The 17,177-nt window shown below is 38.0% G+C and overlaps 1 protein-coding gene across 10 annotated transcripts in view; it reads right to left on the reverse strand.

The window, feature by feature from the left end:
• Nucleotides 1-1,015: 1,015 nt before the first annotated feature.
• Nucleotides 1,016-17,177, reverse strand: part of zgc:158766 (uncharacterized protein LOC100009641 homolog) — a 357,736-nt gene continuing 341,574 nt past the window's right edge. For 8 of the 10 annotated variants that reach the window (XM_063069726.1, XM_063069725.1, XM_063069724.1 and 5 more), the window contains 8 exons: nt 15,526-15,750; nt 12,394-12,564; nt 11,642-11,819; nt 8,814-8,930; nt 7,318-7,587; nt 6,353-6,561; nt 4,906-4,962; nt 1,016-2,127 (listed from right to left, as the gene is read on the reverse strand). In XM_063069726.1, the coding sequence (XP_062925796.1) occupies nt 2,122-2,127; nt 4,906-4,962; nt 6,353-6,561; nt 7,318-7,587; nt 8,814-8,930; nt 11,642-11,819; nt 12,394-12,564; nt 15,526-15,750 (1,233 nt within the window). In that variant the 3' untranslated portion in view covers nt 1,016-2,121. The remainder of the gene's footprint in view (nt 2,128-4,905; nt 4,963-6,352; nt 6,562-7,317; nt 7,588-8,813; nt 8,931-11,641; nt 11,820-12,393; nt 12,565-15,525; nt 15,751-17,177) is intronic. The other 2 variants (XM_063069721.1, XM_063069722.1) reach the window with 2 other exon arrangements.

The following is a 17,177-nucleotide window of genomic DNA, read 5'->3' on the forward strand; positions in this document are numbered from 1 at the left end:
CTGTCCGCACCACTCTCTGCAGTGCTCAGCAATCAAGGTTGGTGTAGTTCCCGTACCAGGCGGTGATACAGCTAGTCAGGATGCTCTCAATGGTGCCCCTGTAAAAAGTCTTGAGGATTTTGGGGCTCATGCCGAACTTCTGCAGTCGCCCGAGGTGGAAGAGACACTGTTATGCTTCTTTTTGTCACACAGCCGGTGTGTACAGTGTGTTGGAAAAGGTAAATATAATGGACTACAAAACTGCTTCCTGACAGCACAAATTTTGAGTATGTTAAGATGGATTCCTGATCTCAGGATCTACCTTGTTAAGGTCCTGCACTTTATTGATTGCTCGCACTACCCTTTCCCTGTAAATGTAATTCTTTGTTCTGCATTGTGCTATCGCTTTCCCTTATACTACCTTAAGGCACTGATGTAATGAAATAATCTGAATGGATGGCATGCAAAACAAAGTTTTTCACTCTACCTCAGAACATGTGGCAATAGAAACAAATTTATCATGTAGTCTGCTCTCATTTGAACATAATACTCCCATGAATGGCCAATGGGAGGTCCTGGATTTTGCTGGATAATTACTGTTTTTCTTTTCATCAGACTCCCTTTTCACACCGCCAAGCACATTGACTCACTGAATGTATTTCCTTCACTCTTGTCCTCTGTAACATTCCAGTCTTACAATGCACCTGTATCTCTGTATTAGTCTTTCTGTCCATTATTGGAGCCCAAGTTTGGGGGCATTTAGATTCCAAGTTCTTGAATTCTCCCTTTTTCCCTTCCTGCCTCAACAACTCTCTTTTTCCATAAACGCACATCTGTCACCAAATGCCTAGTCATTCACTATATCTTCTTCTTTGGCCCAGTGTTTCTGCTCACATATGTGGAACACCTTTGGAATGTGAAAATAGGTTAAGAGGCCTATATAATTGTAAACCGCAATTGTTATTGTTCAGGGGAGACAAAATATCTTAGAAACCATACACAAAAATCACAACATGAAAAAGTTTAAAAGGTCATTTTATTTGCTACCAATTTTAGTTAATAAAATAAGATTGATATATTCAAGCAAGGAATCATAATCAGTAGATGAATCAATGGCCATATGTCTGAGTTTATGCACTTGTTTTAAACATATTGTACGTGATCAAATTTATAAGGGTAGGATTTTTGTTCAGAATATTAATGGAAAAAATGTAATGTTTTTTAAGACAATGGAAAACTTACACAAAAAGAATTTGTATTTTGTGCAATAAAACACTTACTGCAAGACATTAACAAGTGGGACAGAAGCAAACAGGACCAAGACATGTCTTAGTTTCTGATCTGCTGGCTTATTAAAAATATACTAAAAACGGATCTTTTGGTCAATCATATCACTTGTTTATAATTGTCTACCACTACATGGAAGCAACGGCTTTTCAAAGATTGTTCACTGCAACAGTGTCCAGTCAAAATGGTAGACACTATAAGCTGCTCAGCTCAAATGCCACCACACTGCCTACTTGCTGGAAAATGAAAGAAATAAAAGATAACCTGCAGCAAAGTTTCAAACCACGTATAAAGTCTGTATAGCTGAGAAGGATAGAGACATAGTGGTCATGAATTTTGGTGAAAAAGATAACGTCATCCATTAAAAATAAATATTTACACAAATATAACACTCCTAGACAATTTGATTTATACACTAGCTGTGGTAAAGAATTAATCTATATCTACAGTGTTGCAGTTCCAAAGTTACAGCCACTATAAATTGCACAAAATATAGGTCACACAGCAAAGACTCATTATTTACAGTATGAAATATAAAAATTTAAAAATATGCTATATAAAAAACTAACAATACTCTACGTATGTACAGTACATATACTCTAGTTACTTCCCATTTATCACTTGGGTATGTTTTAATGTCCTTTTTAATGCAAAAAGGCATATCCCACTGTCCTTTTCATTTATCCAAATGCTCATGAACGTTAGCTGATTTATTCATTCTATTTTGGATTTTGAGATTGATATATCTGGTGCTGTGTGAGTTGTTAGCAAATCGATTCCAGCAATAATATTGTAGCAGTCCAATACCTCAGAGGTGACAATGACTTTCTTCACTGACTATGTTGAATTTTCCATTCAGAGCTGTTAAAACAAAATGTTATAACAAGAATAAGCACATGTAAATTAAGTCACCCATGCAGCTATAGACCTCATAGAGTTAGAAGGCAACTGAAGAATAGAATCCAGCCAGCTCTTCCAAAAACTCAAGTGTATTCATGGAGTGCATTTGCAGTTTTATTGATCCTGTTTACAGTTACTATTCTATAGATTTGCTGACTATGCCCACAGGAAAAAGAATCTCAGGGTTGTATGAGGTGACATATATGTACTGTGATAATAATTTACTTTGGACTTTGAACTTTGGAGAGCAAATGTAATCTAAAGCAAAAATGTTTATTGAAATTAGGTAATTTCTGATGGACATCCAGGCTCCACTCTTGTCTCTATAATTTAATACCTGGATAAAATCCATCAATATAAATTTAAACATTTTCCTACTAATACCCAGAACCAACAGCTCTTCAATGGAGATAGTTTCAAACTTCCGTAATCTTTTGTGTAGAAAGTGCTGACTGGTATCAACCCAGAAGGCACAATCTGCAGTAAAGAGGAAAGTTTAAAATAAAACAAAGCAGAGCAATAAACCTTGGAACCCCAGAACAAAAGGCAGAAAAAATTGGCAATAGCTCAGTGCAGGTCCCAGAGTTTGGATGCAAAGGCTTCATTAGATCTTCTTGTAATAAAAACAAGTTCTCCATTGAGGGACTATAAAAATAGATGATTTCAAAAGTACTTGTTCACCTCAAGTTAAATCTTGATGCAGCAAAGGGAAGTCATAATGGCAAAACATCTCAAACATGGGATAGAGAACAATCAAGGGACAACTGACAACAAAGAAGAAAAGGGGGAGCAGCCAACAAAAAGGAAAGTCAGATGATTCTACTGGCGAAAATAGATTTAAATCCTGGTTTATGAAAGATCTCCAGAAAAGTTGTAGTATGCAGTAGCTAGGAAGAAAGTAAAATCATCAGATAAACAAACTTAAAATGTTGAACTTTTTTAATCCATCTCGGATATGACCATCACTGAATGTGGCATCAATGGCCCAACACTAGTTGCCCTGAGGTGGTGGTAGGTCTTGCTGGATATAATTGTGTATCTTACTACCACACATCAGAAGCCGTTGGAGTCACATGTACACTGGATTGTATAATGGAAATACATTTTCCCAATGCACATTTATGAAGTAAATGGTATTATATGACGTTGTGGCAAATTCATTTGTACCTCTTTACCACTGTTGATGGCCAAATCAAAGGTGGCGATGAATCAGCATATAGGAAAGAGACTGAAAATCTGGCAGAGTGGTTCCACAACAATACTCTTTCACTCAATGTCAGCAAAAACAAGAAGTTGATTATTGACTTCAGGAGAAGGAAACCGGAGGTCCATGTGCCAGTCCTCAACAGTGGAGATGGCATGCGACTTTAAATTCCTCAGTGTCACCATTTCAGGAGACCTGACCTAGGCCCAGCAGGAAAATGCAACTACAAAGAAAGCATGACAGTGCCTCTACTTCCTAAGTTGTTTGCAAAGATTTGGCATGACCTCGAATACTTTGACAAACTTCTACAGATCTGTGGTGAAGAAAATATTATCTGATTGCATCACAGCCTGGTATGGAAACACCAATGCCCTCAAAAGAAAAATCCTACAAAAAGTAGTGGATATGGCCCAGTCCATCACAAGTAAAGCCATTACTGTTAGATCTTTGAAGGAATCATACAATTGCTCCAAATCTTCTGGATTTTCAATATAATTTTGGAAATATATTCTTCTCAGGTACCGTATATCCACAATTTCTTTTTGGAAGTTATTATTTCCACCAACAGTCAAAGGGTACTTTTGACATTCTACAAATCTGATGACACAAAACATTTCATCATATGCAACACACACCAAAATGATGGATGAACTCAGCAGGCCAGGCAGCATTTGTGGAACAGTAAACAGCCAAAATTTTGGGCCGAGACTCTTCATCAGGACTGCTTGTTTACTCTTTGCCATAGATGCTGCCTGGCCTGCTGAGTTCCTCTGACATTTTGTACATGTTGCTTTGGATTTCCAGCACCTGCAGATTTTCTGGTGTTTGTGGTACATTTCTTCCAATCACCATTTGGATTCTTTAGTCAATTACTTTTAAGTGAGATCTGTCCAATTTGTTGAACTTCCTGGATACAGAAAGAGTTTCCTCCTAATAACTTCATCAAAGATCCTTGTAATGTCAAACTTTCTCTGTTCTTAAGGAGAACAGTCTCATCTTCTCTGCCCATCTAGTTAACTGAAACCCCTCTGCTCCGGCAAGTTGTGAAGAAGATTTCACCACATCTTCACTGAAGTCTATACATCTGTTCTAACGTGCACTGCCAGTTTTGTACACAGTGCCCTACTGATTTATAAAGACTTTGAATTGCTGTCCTCATTTTTTTATCTGGCTCAGGATCTTAAAAAAGTCAAATCTTATCTGCTCTTATTCTTAACTTTAGTGGTTTAAGTGCTTTGAAACCCATCCACAAAATTAAAATTATGTTCCTGCCAGATACTTATGATTGTTGTGAAAAGAAAGGTCATTTCAGGTTAAGACAGGGATCCCGCTCACTTCTACAAAGAGAACATAGTTAATAGCTAACAGCCCGAATAAAGCACCATGATTAATAGCACCATTTAAAACATGCTAATCACCTCTGTTATCTTCCCAGTTAGGGTTATTGTTTAGTAAATCACCACTTACACCTGCTTAAATTCATTAGTCTGATTAAATCTCAAAGATACTTTGACTTATAAAATCTAGTTACTTACTGAACTATCTTTGCAAACCAGTGTTGAGAAGCCTAATGTTACATGTGAGACTTTACACTGCCAAGAGAGTGAAGGAAAGGAACCAAATTAAAATTATTAGCTGGCCAATGCTCAGAACAATAACTTACTGCTTTGTTGGGTTAAAGATGAAAACTGTAGAGCAACATCCATTAATGTTTGAATACTATATTTTAAGCACATGTTATCTTCTTTATTGTGTCTTAGAAATCAAGTGAAAGTATAGGCTATGATCCAGGAAGAAAGGTTCCAATTGGGTAGAATTCCTTCTATTTCTTTTTTGACAAAGCTCTTCTTCTTCTGAAACAGGCAATGTGCCCAAAATCATTAAGAAAGGATTTAAAAGAATGAGGAAAATAAAGAAGATGTGAGAAAACAGTAGAGAGGTAAAAGAGACAAGGATAAAGAAAGAAAAAGAAGAAAGAATTGGAGGGCTATTAAGGATGAGAGAAAAAATGGAGAATGGCATAAGAGAAAGTAGATTTTAATGTTTTTAAAACTGGACAAGCATCAACAAAAATCATTTCACAAAATTGACATAACTTCTCATCCAAGTTTGCCACATCTTGACAAATCCAATAATTGCTTTAGAGTTGGAATCATTGATCACACTCAAAGATTTGCTTTGCTGATAACAATCAATTTAAAACATAATTATGCAATCCATAGAGAAAGATATGCAGAAAGAAAATATGTGTGTTTTGCTTATGTCTTAAAATCTTACAGAGCTAGAATATCATGTTCAGTACTGGGCACCACAATATAAGCAGGGTGTGAATTCATTAGAGAGGGTGCAGAGAGTGCCTGGGATAAAGTGTTTCACTTAAGAGAAGAGAATGGTAGGTTACTTTTGTTTTCCTTGAAGCTGAGAAAGCTAAATGCAGACTTCATTGAGCAATGTTAAAACTAAGAGGAGTATAGACAGGAAAGATAGGAGAGAACATTTTCCCAAGACAGAGGTGACAAAACCTCTTTAAGATATGAGGTAAAAGGTTTAGAGGAATTCCAGGAAGAATTTCTTCACCTGGAGGATGATTGGAATCTGGAACACTCTCCTTGAGTGGATGATGGAGGCAGATACTCTCACAACACGTTAAAACTACTTAGACAAACACAGAAGGTTATGAATCAAGTGCTGATGAAGAAGATTAATTTAGATGGGTAGTTGATGGTCATGATAGACCTGTTGAGGAAGAAGTCCTATCTTTGTGTGGCATGATTCACCCAAGAACTTTCCTTCTTGTGCAAGCATCCTCAAAATCTAGCAGATTCTTTTCTCAAAATTGAAGTATGTAAAAGCCTTTGCTTGAATGTTAAGAATAAATGTTAGCAAATCACAGGACTGGTAAGTAAGCTGTAATTATTAGAAACATTGATCTGTTGTCAATATTAGTCAATAATCAACACTACACAAACCTCAGATACTTACTGCAGTTATGTATTGGTTTCGTGCCTGCTTAGCTATCTGCATCTTTGGAGAAAGATTTGGGGATGAATAATTGCAAGGCTTATTAGAGTCAGGATTAGATGCTTCATCAGAAAACGTCTCTGTGGAAAACTGAGACACATAGTTGAGAGTTGAGCCACTGATGCTTTCTGCAGAAGTGCATTGTGAAGAGGTCTCCGAGCTTTCTGTGACTTAGACAAAAGAATGGAAATTCAGTATGGCTCAGTTTCCTTTAGGTGACAGTCATCACTTTTAGAAATGTATAAGCTTTGCTATTTACAAATCTGAACTGATCCAAAATGGCTGTGCTACAACATTAAGCAGGATTTGTCTTTGAAATTCATAGTTGATTGTCTAAGTACAATAGTAACTTCATTTCTAAAGTTTTTTTTGGGTAAAAGGTGCTTTAAGACACAAGTCACAATGATTATACATAAATGTAAATGCTGCTGAGTTTCTCAAGCAGATTGCTTTCTGCACATAAATGTGAACCTTGCTCTTCTTTTTTTAAAAATAACATCTGCTACATGTGGTATAGAAGCCATATTATTTCAAATTTCTAACCACATCGTAGGAGTCAGATGAAAGAGACTTTATTTTGAAAGTTTTAGTTTCTTTTTAGTTTTATAACAAAATTCTACCTAGTTTTACAACAGGGAGAATCAATATGATTTCAATCATTCTGATGAAAGGTTATCTAATATTAATGCATATACGATTCAATGTTTGCACTCAGGCTATTTTTTTTTGTACTAAGCTAAATGATTAAATGTTAAGCAAAATAATATACTCATTTGAAGAAACATCATTTGCATGGAACAATGGTAAATCTGGCAGAATAATTTACACCAATTTCTCCTAGCTTTACATTTCAGAATAAACAAAATAGGTTTGATGAGTTTGCAGAAGTTTAATTAAGAATAATGCCCACTCTGTTATAGACTCACCTATAGAGGGTTGGCTTCCAGTATCTTGTTCCAACTCATCTTCTTCGATACACGTACCAATGTCATAGGTCCACTGGTTGAAGGGTGTCAAATGCAGACCAGCATGTACTGGATTTGAATACACATGAAGATTGAGAGTCCCCAGAATGGATGAAGATGACTGACTGCTTGAAGAAGAGGTACTGCTGTTGGATATGGTGGAATGAGGCCTCTTGAAGGACATTGAGTGGTCAAATGAAGACACAGCAATAGATGCTCTTGTACGAGTTTCTAATGAGTCATAATCAAATTATTAAACGTTAGAAGGAAAATGTTTATGCCACATTAAGGAAGAGCAAGATCACCAAAGTGGACAACCATACTTGAAGGATTTTTTGTTTAGGTATCACAGAAACTTAGCAACAAATGTAAGCAATTTGCAACACAGATTCCATATGGTAGTAGGCACATTGATAAGCCTACTGAATGATCTCAGAGTGATCGTTCAAAATAACATCCAGAACATTTTCAATTTTACAGGGGACCTGTATCATTGAAAAAAAGTCACCAGCTAATTCTGAACTATTCAAAGGAGTCCAGCATGAGATTTAACACATGACAATTCAATCCTTGTTGTTAGCCCTAATGCAGTATACATATTATGTAGGGTTTGATGAAGAAAATAAGGAAAAACCGTGTTCTCTCATTTGGAAATCTGTGTATAATTCAGTTAATAACGAGACAAGGTGAGTGATATTTCATCAATCACAGGACTGGTTGAGTGTGAAAACTTACGTCAGTGAGAATCCTTGAAGCAGGAACTAGAAGTATCTTATAAGGGAAAAATATACGTAGATAGGGGCAAGAGTTTGCTGGCAAAGAGTCAGGCAATGAATGAAATGTATTTTTTCTCATTAATGGGGACCTTTTTTTGCTTTTGTACTTCAAATTCTTCATCATTTGAAGAATCTTTTATTCTGTGTCAGCCCTTGAAGAAAAGTGTCAGTGTACAGTACATGAAGTCACTTTCCACTCTTCTTGAGAAGCACTCAGCATTTCCTCATGAGAACACACAGATACAAATTTTATTTGTGTCAGAGTACAGTCACAATGCAACCCCATCTGCATTTGTGCAGAGTATACTGAGCACTGCTCTGCAGAAAGGAAATGGAAGTGAACAAATACTTATATCCTAAGTGACCTTCACCTGGTCCATATCAATACTCAGAACCCAAAGACCTATGAACTCTGAGCTCAGGGAAAAGGTCATAGGTCTTCTGGTAAAAACCACCATAACGAAGAGTATTGTATACAGTTACCATAGCACTTTAAAACATTCAGAAGATGATAAAGTTTGGAAATAAAAAGATCAAAAAGATGGCACTCATGAAATGCAAAATTGTTCTTAATCTGCAAACATCTCTTCCCTGGTTATTATGCATTTTAAAATAAGTAGTTTCAAACTTAGTTAGCATTTAAATGATTAAATGACATGCTGATTATTTTATTTGACCTACCTCCACCCTTCATGATATAATCAATTGCACGATCACTGATTGCAGCGTCACTGGGCTTGATGTCCATAAATGGTTTGTTGCCTATCCCCATGGATACCATCTCCTGCATCCTCATCTCTGTAACAAAGAGTGTGATGGTTAATCTCTAAAGGATTACTCAATCATTCATCACTCAGATGGCAAGTATGGAAGTATGTAATTTCATGTTATTTTTGTTAAGTTTCGCTTTGAAATCCTGGTTCCATTTATCTCTGATGCAATGCTTATCCTGCTATTTGAAGACCTGTACATGGAGAAAAAACTTTAGGGAGGAGGAAATTTAAGTGGCATTTTTTGTTTGACCCCATTTTTAATTCAGAATCAGAATCAGGTTAACATCACCGGCATATTTTGTGAAATTTGTTGCCTTTACAATGCAGTACATAATAATAGAGAGAAAAAAAAATGAATTCAGCTCTCTTAAGACCCCATAAATGTAATGCAAATGTCTGCCAACTCATCTGTATAGGAAATTAAGTTATGCATTACAGATATGAACAATGAGCAACTCCAAGATATTCAGATCTGATAACTTCACTGGAATGGAATCTATACCAGTAATACCACATGAAATCAATTGCAGAGTAACTCGACGGACATCTTTCGATGAATCCATACAGGTTTAAACTTGCATTTGTGCAAAATGTCTAAATACCAGATCTTGGGGCAAATTTGTTCATTTAGCAATCAACAAGAACCAGGAACTTCTTTTTTTCCAAATGGTATATCATCTCTGCTGGTAATAGAACAGTTCACTTGGCTTTGTTATCATTAATATGCAAATTGGGTGTGATGATGAAAGGCAGAGGGAAAGGCCAACAAAACATATGCAGCTGGTATCTTGGAAACTGAAGATGAAATAAAGTTCTTTGAAAAGTTTAGAACTGACTAAAGAGGTTGCATTTATATAGACTCGATTACATCATTCAGATAGGAAAGTTCCTAGATTTTTTTTGTGTGTGCCATACTCTGCCAGAGCCACAGCGACCACTTTTCAAGTGGTTGTCTTGGAGGAAAGATTCTGTGAGTGGTCCCCCACGTCCTTCTCACAGCGTGGTCTTTTTTTTTGCAAGGCCGAGTTGCGAGCTCGACGCTCAACCCGGCACAGATGGAAAGCGTGCCCAGGAGCGGCCCGACTGGGTTCGAACTCAGGAACCTACGCTGCAGGGTCCGGCGCTGATGTCACTGCGCCACCAGCCAGCCAGATTACCAAATTCCTAGATTACCAAGGGAATAAAGGAATGGTTCCTCAGGTGCTCATAACCATGGTGGTGGGGATGGGGGGGGGGGGGGCGGTGGTGGTATAAGCTCCCTCTACCTATAAAGTGCTCCAAATGGCGTACATCTCTCAACAGCCTCTGACAACCAAGTCCAAGTCCTTCCTGGGTGGCTTAGCTACTTACTAGGCCCAGTGGAACTGTTTTTACTGACAAGAGAAGGGGCAAAGGTGAGCCACTGGCACCTCAAAACCCGTTGTTTCGGGCAGGTGGGGCTCGTCAGCTTTGGACGGCAGCCCGGCTAGGAGCAAGATTCTGCTCTAACTCAATCTACAACTTTGCAGATGACATCTCTGTCGTGGGCTGCATCTAAAATAACGATGAGTTGGAGTACAAGAAGGCGAGAGAGCCTAGTGACATGATGTCACAACAACAACCCTTCAGTCAATATCAGCAAGACTATATACTTGGTCATTGACTTCAGGAAACAAGGCAGTACACATGCTCCTGTTTACATCAACTGTGCTGAGGTTGGGAGGTTTGACAGCTTCAGCTTCCTAGGAGTGAGCATCACCAGTCGTCCGTCCTGGTCCAACCACATTGACGCCACGGCCATGAAAGCTTACCAGCACCTCTCCTTCCTCAAAAAGCTAAAGAAGATTGGCATGATCTCTTTGAGCCTTTTTATTGATGCACCGTAGAAAGCATCATATCCAGATGCATCACAGCCTGGTTTGACAACTGTTCTGCCCGTGACTGCAGGAAGCTAAAGTGTTGTGAACACAACTCAAGAGATCACAGAAACCAGCTTTCCCTACATGGATCCTGTCTTTATTCTCACTCTCTTGGAAAAGTAGCCAGCATAATCAAAGAGCCCACACACCCCAAACATTCTTTCCTCACCCCTCTCCCACTGGGCAGAAGATACAAAAGCCCTGGAAGTTTGTTCCAGTAGACTCAAGTATAGTGTCATTCCCACTGTTAGCAGGTTCTTGAATGGGCCTCTTGTCTGATAAAATTGACTCTTGACTTCACAATCTACCTCATCATAATCTTGCACCTTTTTGTTTACCTGCATTGCACGTTATTTTGTTTATCCGCTGATTTTCCACTTTATTCTGCATTGTTATTGTCTTACCTTGTTCTACCTCAATGCGCTGCGTAATAATTTGAACTATATGAATAGTACACATTGTAAGCTTGGGACATGTGACAATGATAAAATAATTTACTAGATTATTTACAGACATCAATAAGTTTGTTTACAACAATTCTGTAGGAAAATTCCAGTGGTGGGGTGTTTTGGAGCTCGAAGGTTCTTCCTCCTTATTATGTCACATTCTTCATGTGCCACACCTTAAATTAGCAATTCTAAAATCTTCTATAAAAACGAAAATCAAATTTGCATTTGACTAAGTAATATGATGAACTCAAACCAGCTCCTTAAGGAGGAGAGTGCCTACTTGGAGACTGGGGCTGTAAATCATTGCTCTTTGAAGGAAATTAGCAAATAACATTGGTGCAAAGCACACGCCTCCTTCTCTGTTCACACAATAAAAAGGCCTGACCTACCTCGGTTTCTGAGGGCTTGCCGCCACAGGATTTTGCCTATAATATTTGTCCAAGTTAATTTGACTTCAGAAGAGCTGGCCTGAAAGATATAAGTGTCCTGAGATTTCCTTCTCCTGAACCAGATCTCGAAACGCAGCCCACTTTCTCCAACATTTTCAGTCATTCCAATCTCAGCAGTCTGAAATCAGCAAACAATTCTCAGCACCAAAAAAAAACTTACACCAAACTTTATCATGCATTTCTTAAAACATAGTTCTGAAAATCTTTTATTTTAAACCAAGGATTAAAAACTTGAGAGTACACTGAAGTAAAATCTTATTTACACATCCTCATGCTTGAGGTTCAGCAATGTTTCAGTATTTAATTTTCTTCAGCTATTTTTCAAATTCCTCTATAGTTTTGCTCTGTTATGCTATATCCCTATGATACCCTCCAGTTCAGTAATAATCCAACATTTCTAAAATTTGTCAATTTTAATCTATCTTGCATCACCAATATTCAAAACACCAGCACTAACAACCATGATTTTGTCCACCAATCTAAAGTTCTGTAAGTTATTCCAACATTTTTCTCTCCATCTACTTCTCACTACATTTCCAAAATGCTCATTTCTCCAGACATGTATTTTCTCATTACGTTGTGCTAAGATCCCCAACTTTGGCTCAAAAGAAAAAAAAGTGATTGAAAGTTGTCAATGCAGGACTATATTCTATAATTTCACAACTGTTTCAAATTAATCATTTATCCTTTACCTTAAATGACAGCTTGTAAACATAGATGTCATATCCTCCTTCAATTTTTTTTGTTTTGCTAAAGAGGATGAGGTCCTCAAAGAGGAAGATATGTCTCAGATATTTTTTGCGTCCACACCAAATGACAAATTCCTCCTGACACATAAGCTGTCCTTGTTCTTTGAGATTCACCTATAGGAAAAAAAAACAAACCAGAATTAAATAATAAAATCCATCTTTCAGATTAGACATTAGTCTGAAGTGACACCCACCCTCTTGACTGAAAATAATAATCTATGGCGTTCATCATCATCATAACTTATCACACCAGACAGCCAGCCACTCTAGTGTTATTTGGTTGATGTTGAGCAGGTCACTGTTAGCTAAATCAGGTGAGAGTGGGCACTTGCGCAGAACGTGTTCAATATAATACTAAGTAACGGCATTACTTAGTATTATAGAATGGTTGCAGTATGAAGGGAGGTATTCAGTTCAAGTTTGTATGTACTCTGCGTAGGATCAATCTAGTGACTATTTTAGCCATCATGTGTGTCTTTCTGTTCTGATGTGTAACAAGTCATTGCATTTAGACCATTAGATATAGGAGCAGAATTAGGCCATCTGGCCCATCGAGTCTGCTGCACCATTTCATCATGGCTGATCCAATTTTACTTTCAGCCCCAATCTCCTGTACCCCTTCATGCCCTGACCAGTTAAGAATCTATCAACCCCTGCTTTAAATATACATGTATTTTTAAAAAAAAAAAAAATATATATATATATATATTTAAATACACCTCCGCTTGGCCTCCACAGCTGCCTACGGCAATGAACTCTACAGATTCACCACTCTCTGGATAAAGAAATTCCTCTTCATCTCCATTCTAATAGGACAAGGTATTTCATGGGTTAGCACGCTTTGAAAAGTCTCAACCCTAAAGACCAAGTTCATGCAAATTACAGAGTAAATGTACAAGATTTGCATTAATTAAAATGGATGTGGTAGGTGGAGCATAGAAACAGGTCTATTTGTTTCTACTTATTCCTGATTACTTAAGTGGGCCACACAACCATTTTTCCAGTTCTCTTCTTTTAGCCACATCAGTACTAACCTTTTCCTTTTGCCTTTTACACTGCCCATATGAACAGGTGCCTCTGCTATTTCTTTCCTCTCCCCTAACCCACTAGATCATACAATCTGTCCTTGAATTGAAACTCTACAACTCATGTGCTCAGTATTATTTATTTATTTGTGTTCAATTTGCCTTCTTTTGCACATTGCTTGTTTGTCAATCATCACTTATATATAGTTTTCATAAATTTTATTGTATTTCTTTGTTTTCCTGTGATTGCCTGCAAGAAAATAAATTTCAAGGCAGTACATCTATGGTGATATGTACATACTTGAAAAATAACTTTACTTCAAAATTACACCTTTAGTTTTTCTCCTGCCTCATATCATCTCTTCTCTGGCTCACCTTGTCCATGAAGTTCACCTCTTCCAACTAAATCGTTGACAATCTTCTTGAATCCCATATTAGTTGACAATGTCAACAGTTCACTTACAGGAAATACTGACACCCTTTATCAAATCATTATCGTTTGCCTCAGAACTAAAACAATTGTGGACCTCTCCCAGGAGCACACTACAGTCCTACTGAACTGTCCCTCTCTTCCCCCAAATCTAGATTATGCTGACATACTGTGTGTTAATGGTCTTTCCTGAAGCTCTGTGCTTGAAACACTCAATTAAGTTTCCTTTCCAGCCACAATCCTACATGATTGTGGCAAAGGGAGTCCATTGCCCTCTCATCCATCTGGACTAACACAGAATTTTTCCATGGCTCACCACTCTTCCTCCACCAGCTCCCATGTCTACCTATATGACTCTGTTATTTTATCCAGCCATAGTCAAAGCATCTTCATTAGTAAGGCAGTCAAAGATTACGGGCAGAAGGCAGGAGAATAGGGTTGTGAGGAATAATAAATCAGCCATGATGGAATGGCAGAGCAGACTTGATGAACCATATGGCCTGATTCTACTCCTACATCTTGTGATCTAATCTGCTGCAATAGGTTCTCTTCCCATTCAAAAGCCTATGATGTTCCCAAAGATGTGCTTTTAGAACCCTTTAATATATCATGAGCAAAACAGCACAAACATTATCATCATTTTTCACATTAACACTGACGCAATCCAGCTCCACATCATCACCACCTCTCTGTCCCTCCATATCATTTATTGAGGATGAGCTGAAATCTTTCCCCAATTTAACACGGGGACGACCAAAGCCATCACAAAATTCATACTCCGACCGTTGGCTCCAGTCGGCTCTTCGCGGCTTAATGAAATCTTATATTAATGTATCAACAAAACCTTTGAGTGCATTGTGTGGATTGTAGAAACGGGGAGAATAATATTGTGCTACTTTCAGGCAGTTCAGTCCGCAAAAGCTTTGAAAGCTTTTCTTCCATCTGGAGAGCAAAATAATCAGGGTATTGAAATTGCCTTGATCTGCAATGTTTTGCTGACCTGGATAAGGCAACTAATCCAAATCCCTAGTCTTTATTTGTTGCAATATTCAGGCCATGTGCATCAGACTGGTAATTGGATTCTATCCAGTCGATGAATGGAGTTCAGTCCAGCAATCTGAGTAAATCAAAGGACTCTACCACTTAGTATCCTACTTGGATTTGAAAGCTGCATTCAGGTCACTTTGATCTTAGCAACACCATTAAAAGTAGAGAGGGCGAATCTGCAATTTTCAAACACCTTTCACAGCTTTGTGCTCCGTGGTGCTGTTTGAACTTCAGTCTCTGTGCACGAAAACACAGCAGTCAGTTTGTGCACAGGTGGATGATACACAGTGAGTTAGAGATGCGTCAGCTTATTAGCATTTCTGGTGAGATTGGCTTCAAACAGAAGAGAGAGAATAGCAGCATGAAAATATTTACAGGGGTAAATGACTATCCTCAATCACCTGTTAATGACTCCAGGAACAGCTACGGCAAAATTCTCATTAACAGCTACTCTAACCATCACAATAAAGCTAAGCAGAAGTACCACTCAGATCCTGAAAGTAGTTTTGAATTGCCAGAGGCATTATTTCCAAATACAGTATTTAGTTTATGACAGCAGTATATTTCCCTTACATCGCATCCACGAATGGCATCCATTGCCAGCAAGTCATTCCCATGTCGAAGCTGGAACTTAACCATTTCCTCAGCTGCTTGCAGATCATTGAGCTCCTGTTCCTGTGCTTTGCAGCACTCCTTGATCATATCTTTCAGCAGCAATGCATATTTGCTCATCCGCTGGATGGGTTTCAAAAGGTAGGAAGCCAAGTCCATCTTATCACCAAGTGCCAGCTGCTTATTCTGCAGAAATATTGTATAGGATGGGTCAGTACACATCAGAGGAAAGGCTGCAGGCTTTTCATTTCTATGATATCTTCCAGCATTCAATTAGATCATGTCTGATCACCTCAAACCATTTATCGACTTTTAAACCATATCAGAACAAACCAAGTAGGAGCAGGATGTGGCCATTCAGGCCTTCAAACCCATCCTTCATTATCAGGGCTGAGTTCTTTTCTCTATCAGACCATGTGATCACAATGTCCCTTGACTCCTCTCATTTCCAAAATCCCCTCAATCTATGATTGGACTATGATCAACAAATGAATTTCCACAGCCTTCTGAAATTGAAATCCAAGGGCACTCAGTCCTAGGGTCTAGAGCAGCCTTTGATTTTGCGAGAGCTGCCTGCCTTGACCCTTATCTTTGACTCAAACTCCTAGGCTGAGGGGACTGTTATACTAGGAGAGATTGACTGAACTCCAAGAAATACCAAACATGTATGCATAGTTAATCTCTCCTTATACAACAGTAGTCTCATCTGAGGCAATCATATCTTAAGTAACATGGCTAAAATGCACGCCCAGGAATACTCACAGAAAAATATTCTTTAAAAGTTAGACGAAAGAAAGTTCTAACTGCTTTCAGAGTTATTTGCTATAAGTTCAAGGCAGTTTAATGTTATTTGTGTACAAGATAAACAAGATTTCTTGGAATAACAAAATTGCTTTGCTGTAAGAAAGCTTCCCTGGGAAGGAACTAGACACATCGTCTCTAGAAGGATTTCCTCTTTCTTGGCCTCTGAAATGATCTCTTCAGAGGGTTAAGTATATTCAAGGCTGAGACTAATCTGTTTTTGACAGTTCAATCATTATGTTAGTGTTCAGTGGAATAGGCTAATGGATGATCTGTATGTGTTCTTATTTTATCTTCTTGCATCTTCACTTGCCACTTCAAAAATAATGTATTTTTTTCTGTTTGCAGTGATTGGGATCTTACTTTTTTCAACTGAGAGTAGACTAGTTACTAATTTGAAAAATTGTGTATTTTAAAATGCACAAGCAGATGTAAAAGGTCGGCAAATGGGATTAGGTCACAGAAATCCCATGATCCTATTGTTTAAGAGGTCCTAGGCAGGGGTTCCCAACCTTTTTTATGCCATGGCCCAATACTATTAAACAAGGGATACATAGACCCAGGTTTGGAACCCCTGCTAAAGGCTAAATAACCTACTCCAACCCTCTAGTCCAACTAACTTTTGCTAACTTCTTACTATTTTGCATATAAAGGTTTAGTTAACAAATTTTCCAAACCATCCCCAAAGAAACTTTGTACCATAATCGCTGCCTGAGGGAATGCAAAGTCAATTTGTCTAATATTACTCATGCCTCCTGCACATTTCCTCAAAATACTGCCAGGGTTCTTTACCAACCAGCCAAGATGGCAGT

The sequence above is a fragment of the Mobula hypostoma genome, chromosome 17, assembly GCF_963921235.1.
Source record: "Mobula hypostoma chromosome 17, sMobHyp1.1, whole genome shotgun sequence".
In the NCBI taxonomy this organism is placed as follows: Eukaryota; Metazoa; Chordata; class Chondrichthyes; order Myliobatiformes; family Myliobatidae; genus Mobula; species Mobula hypostoma.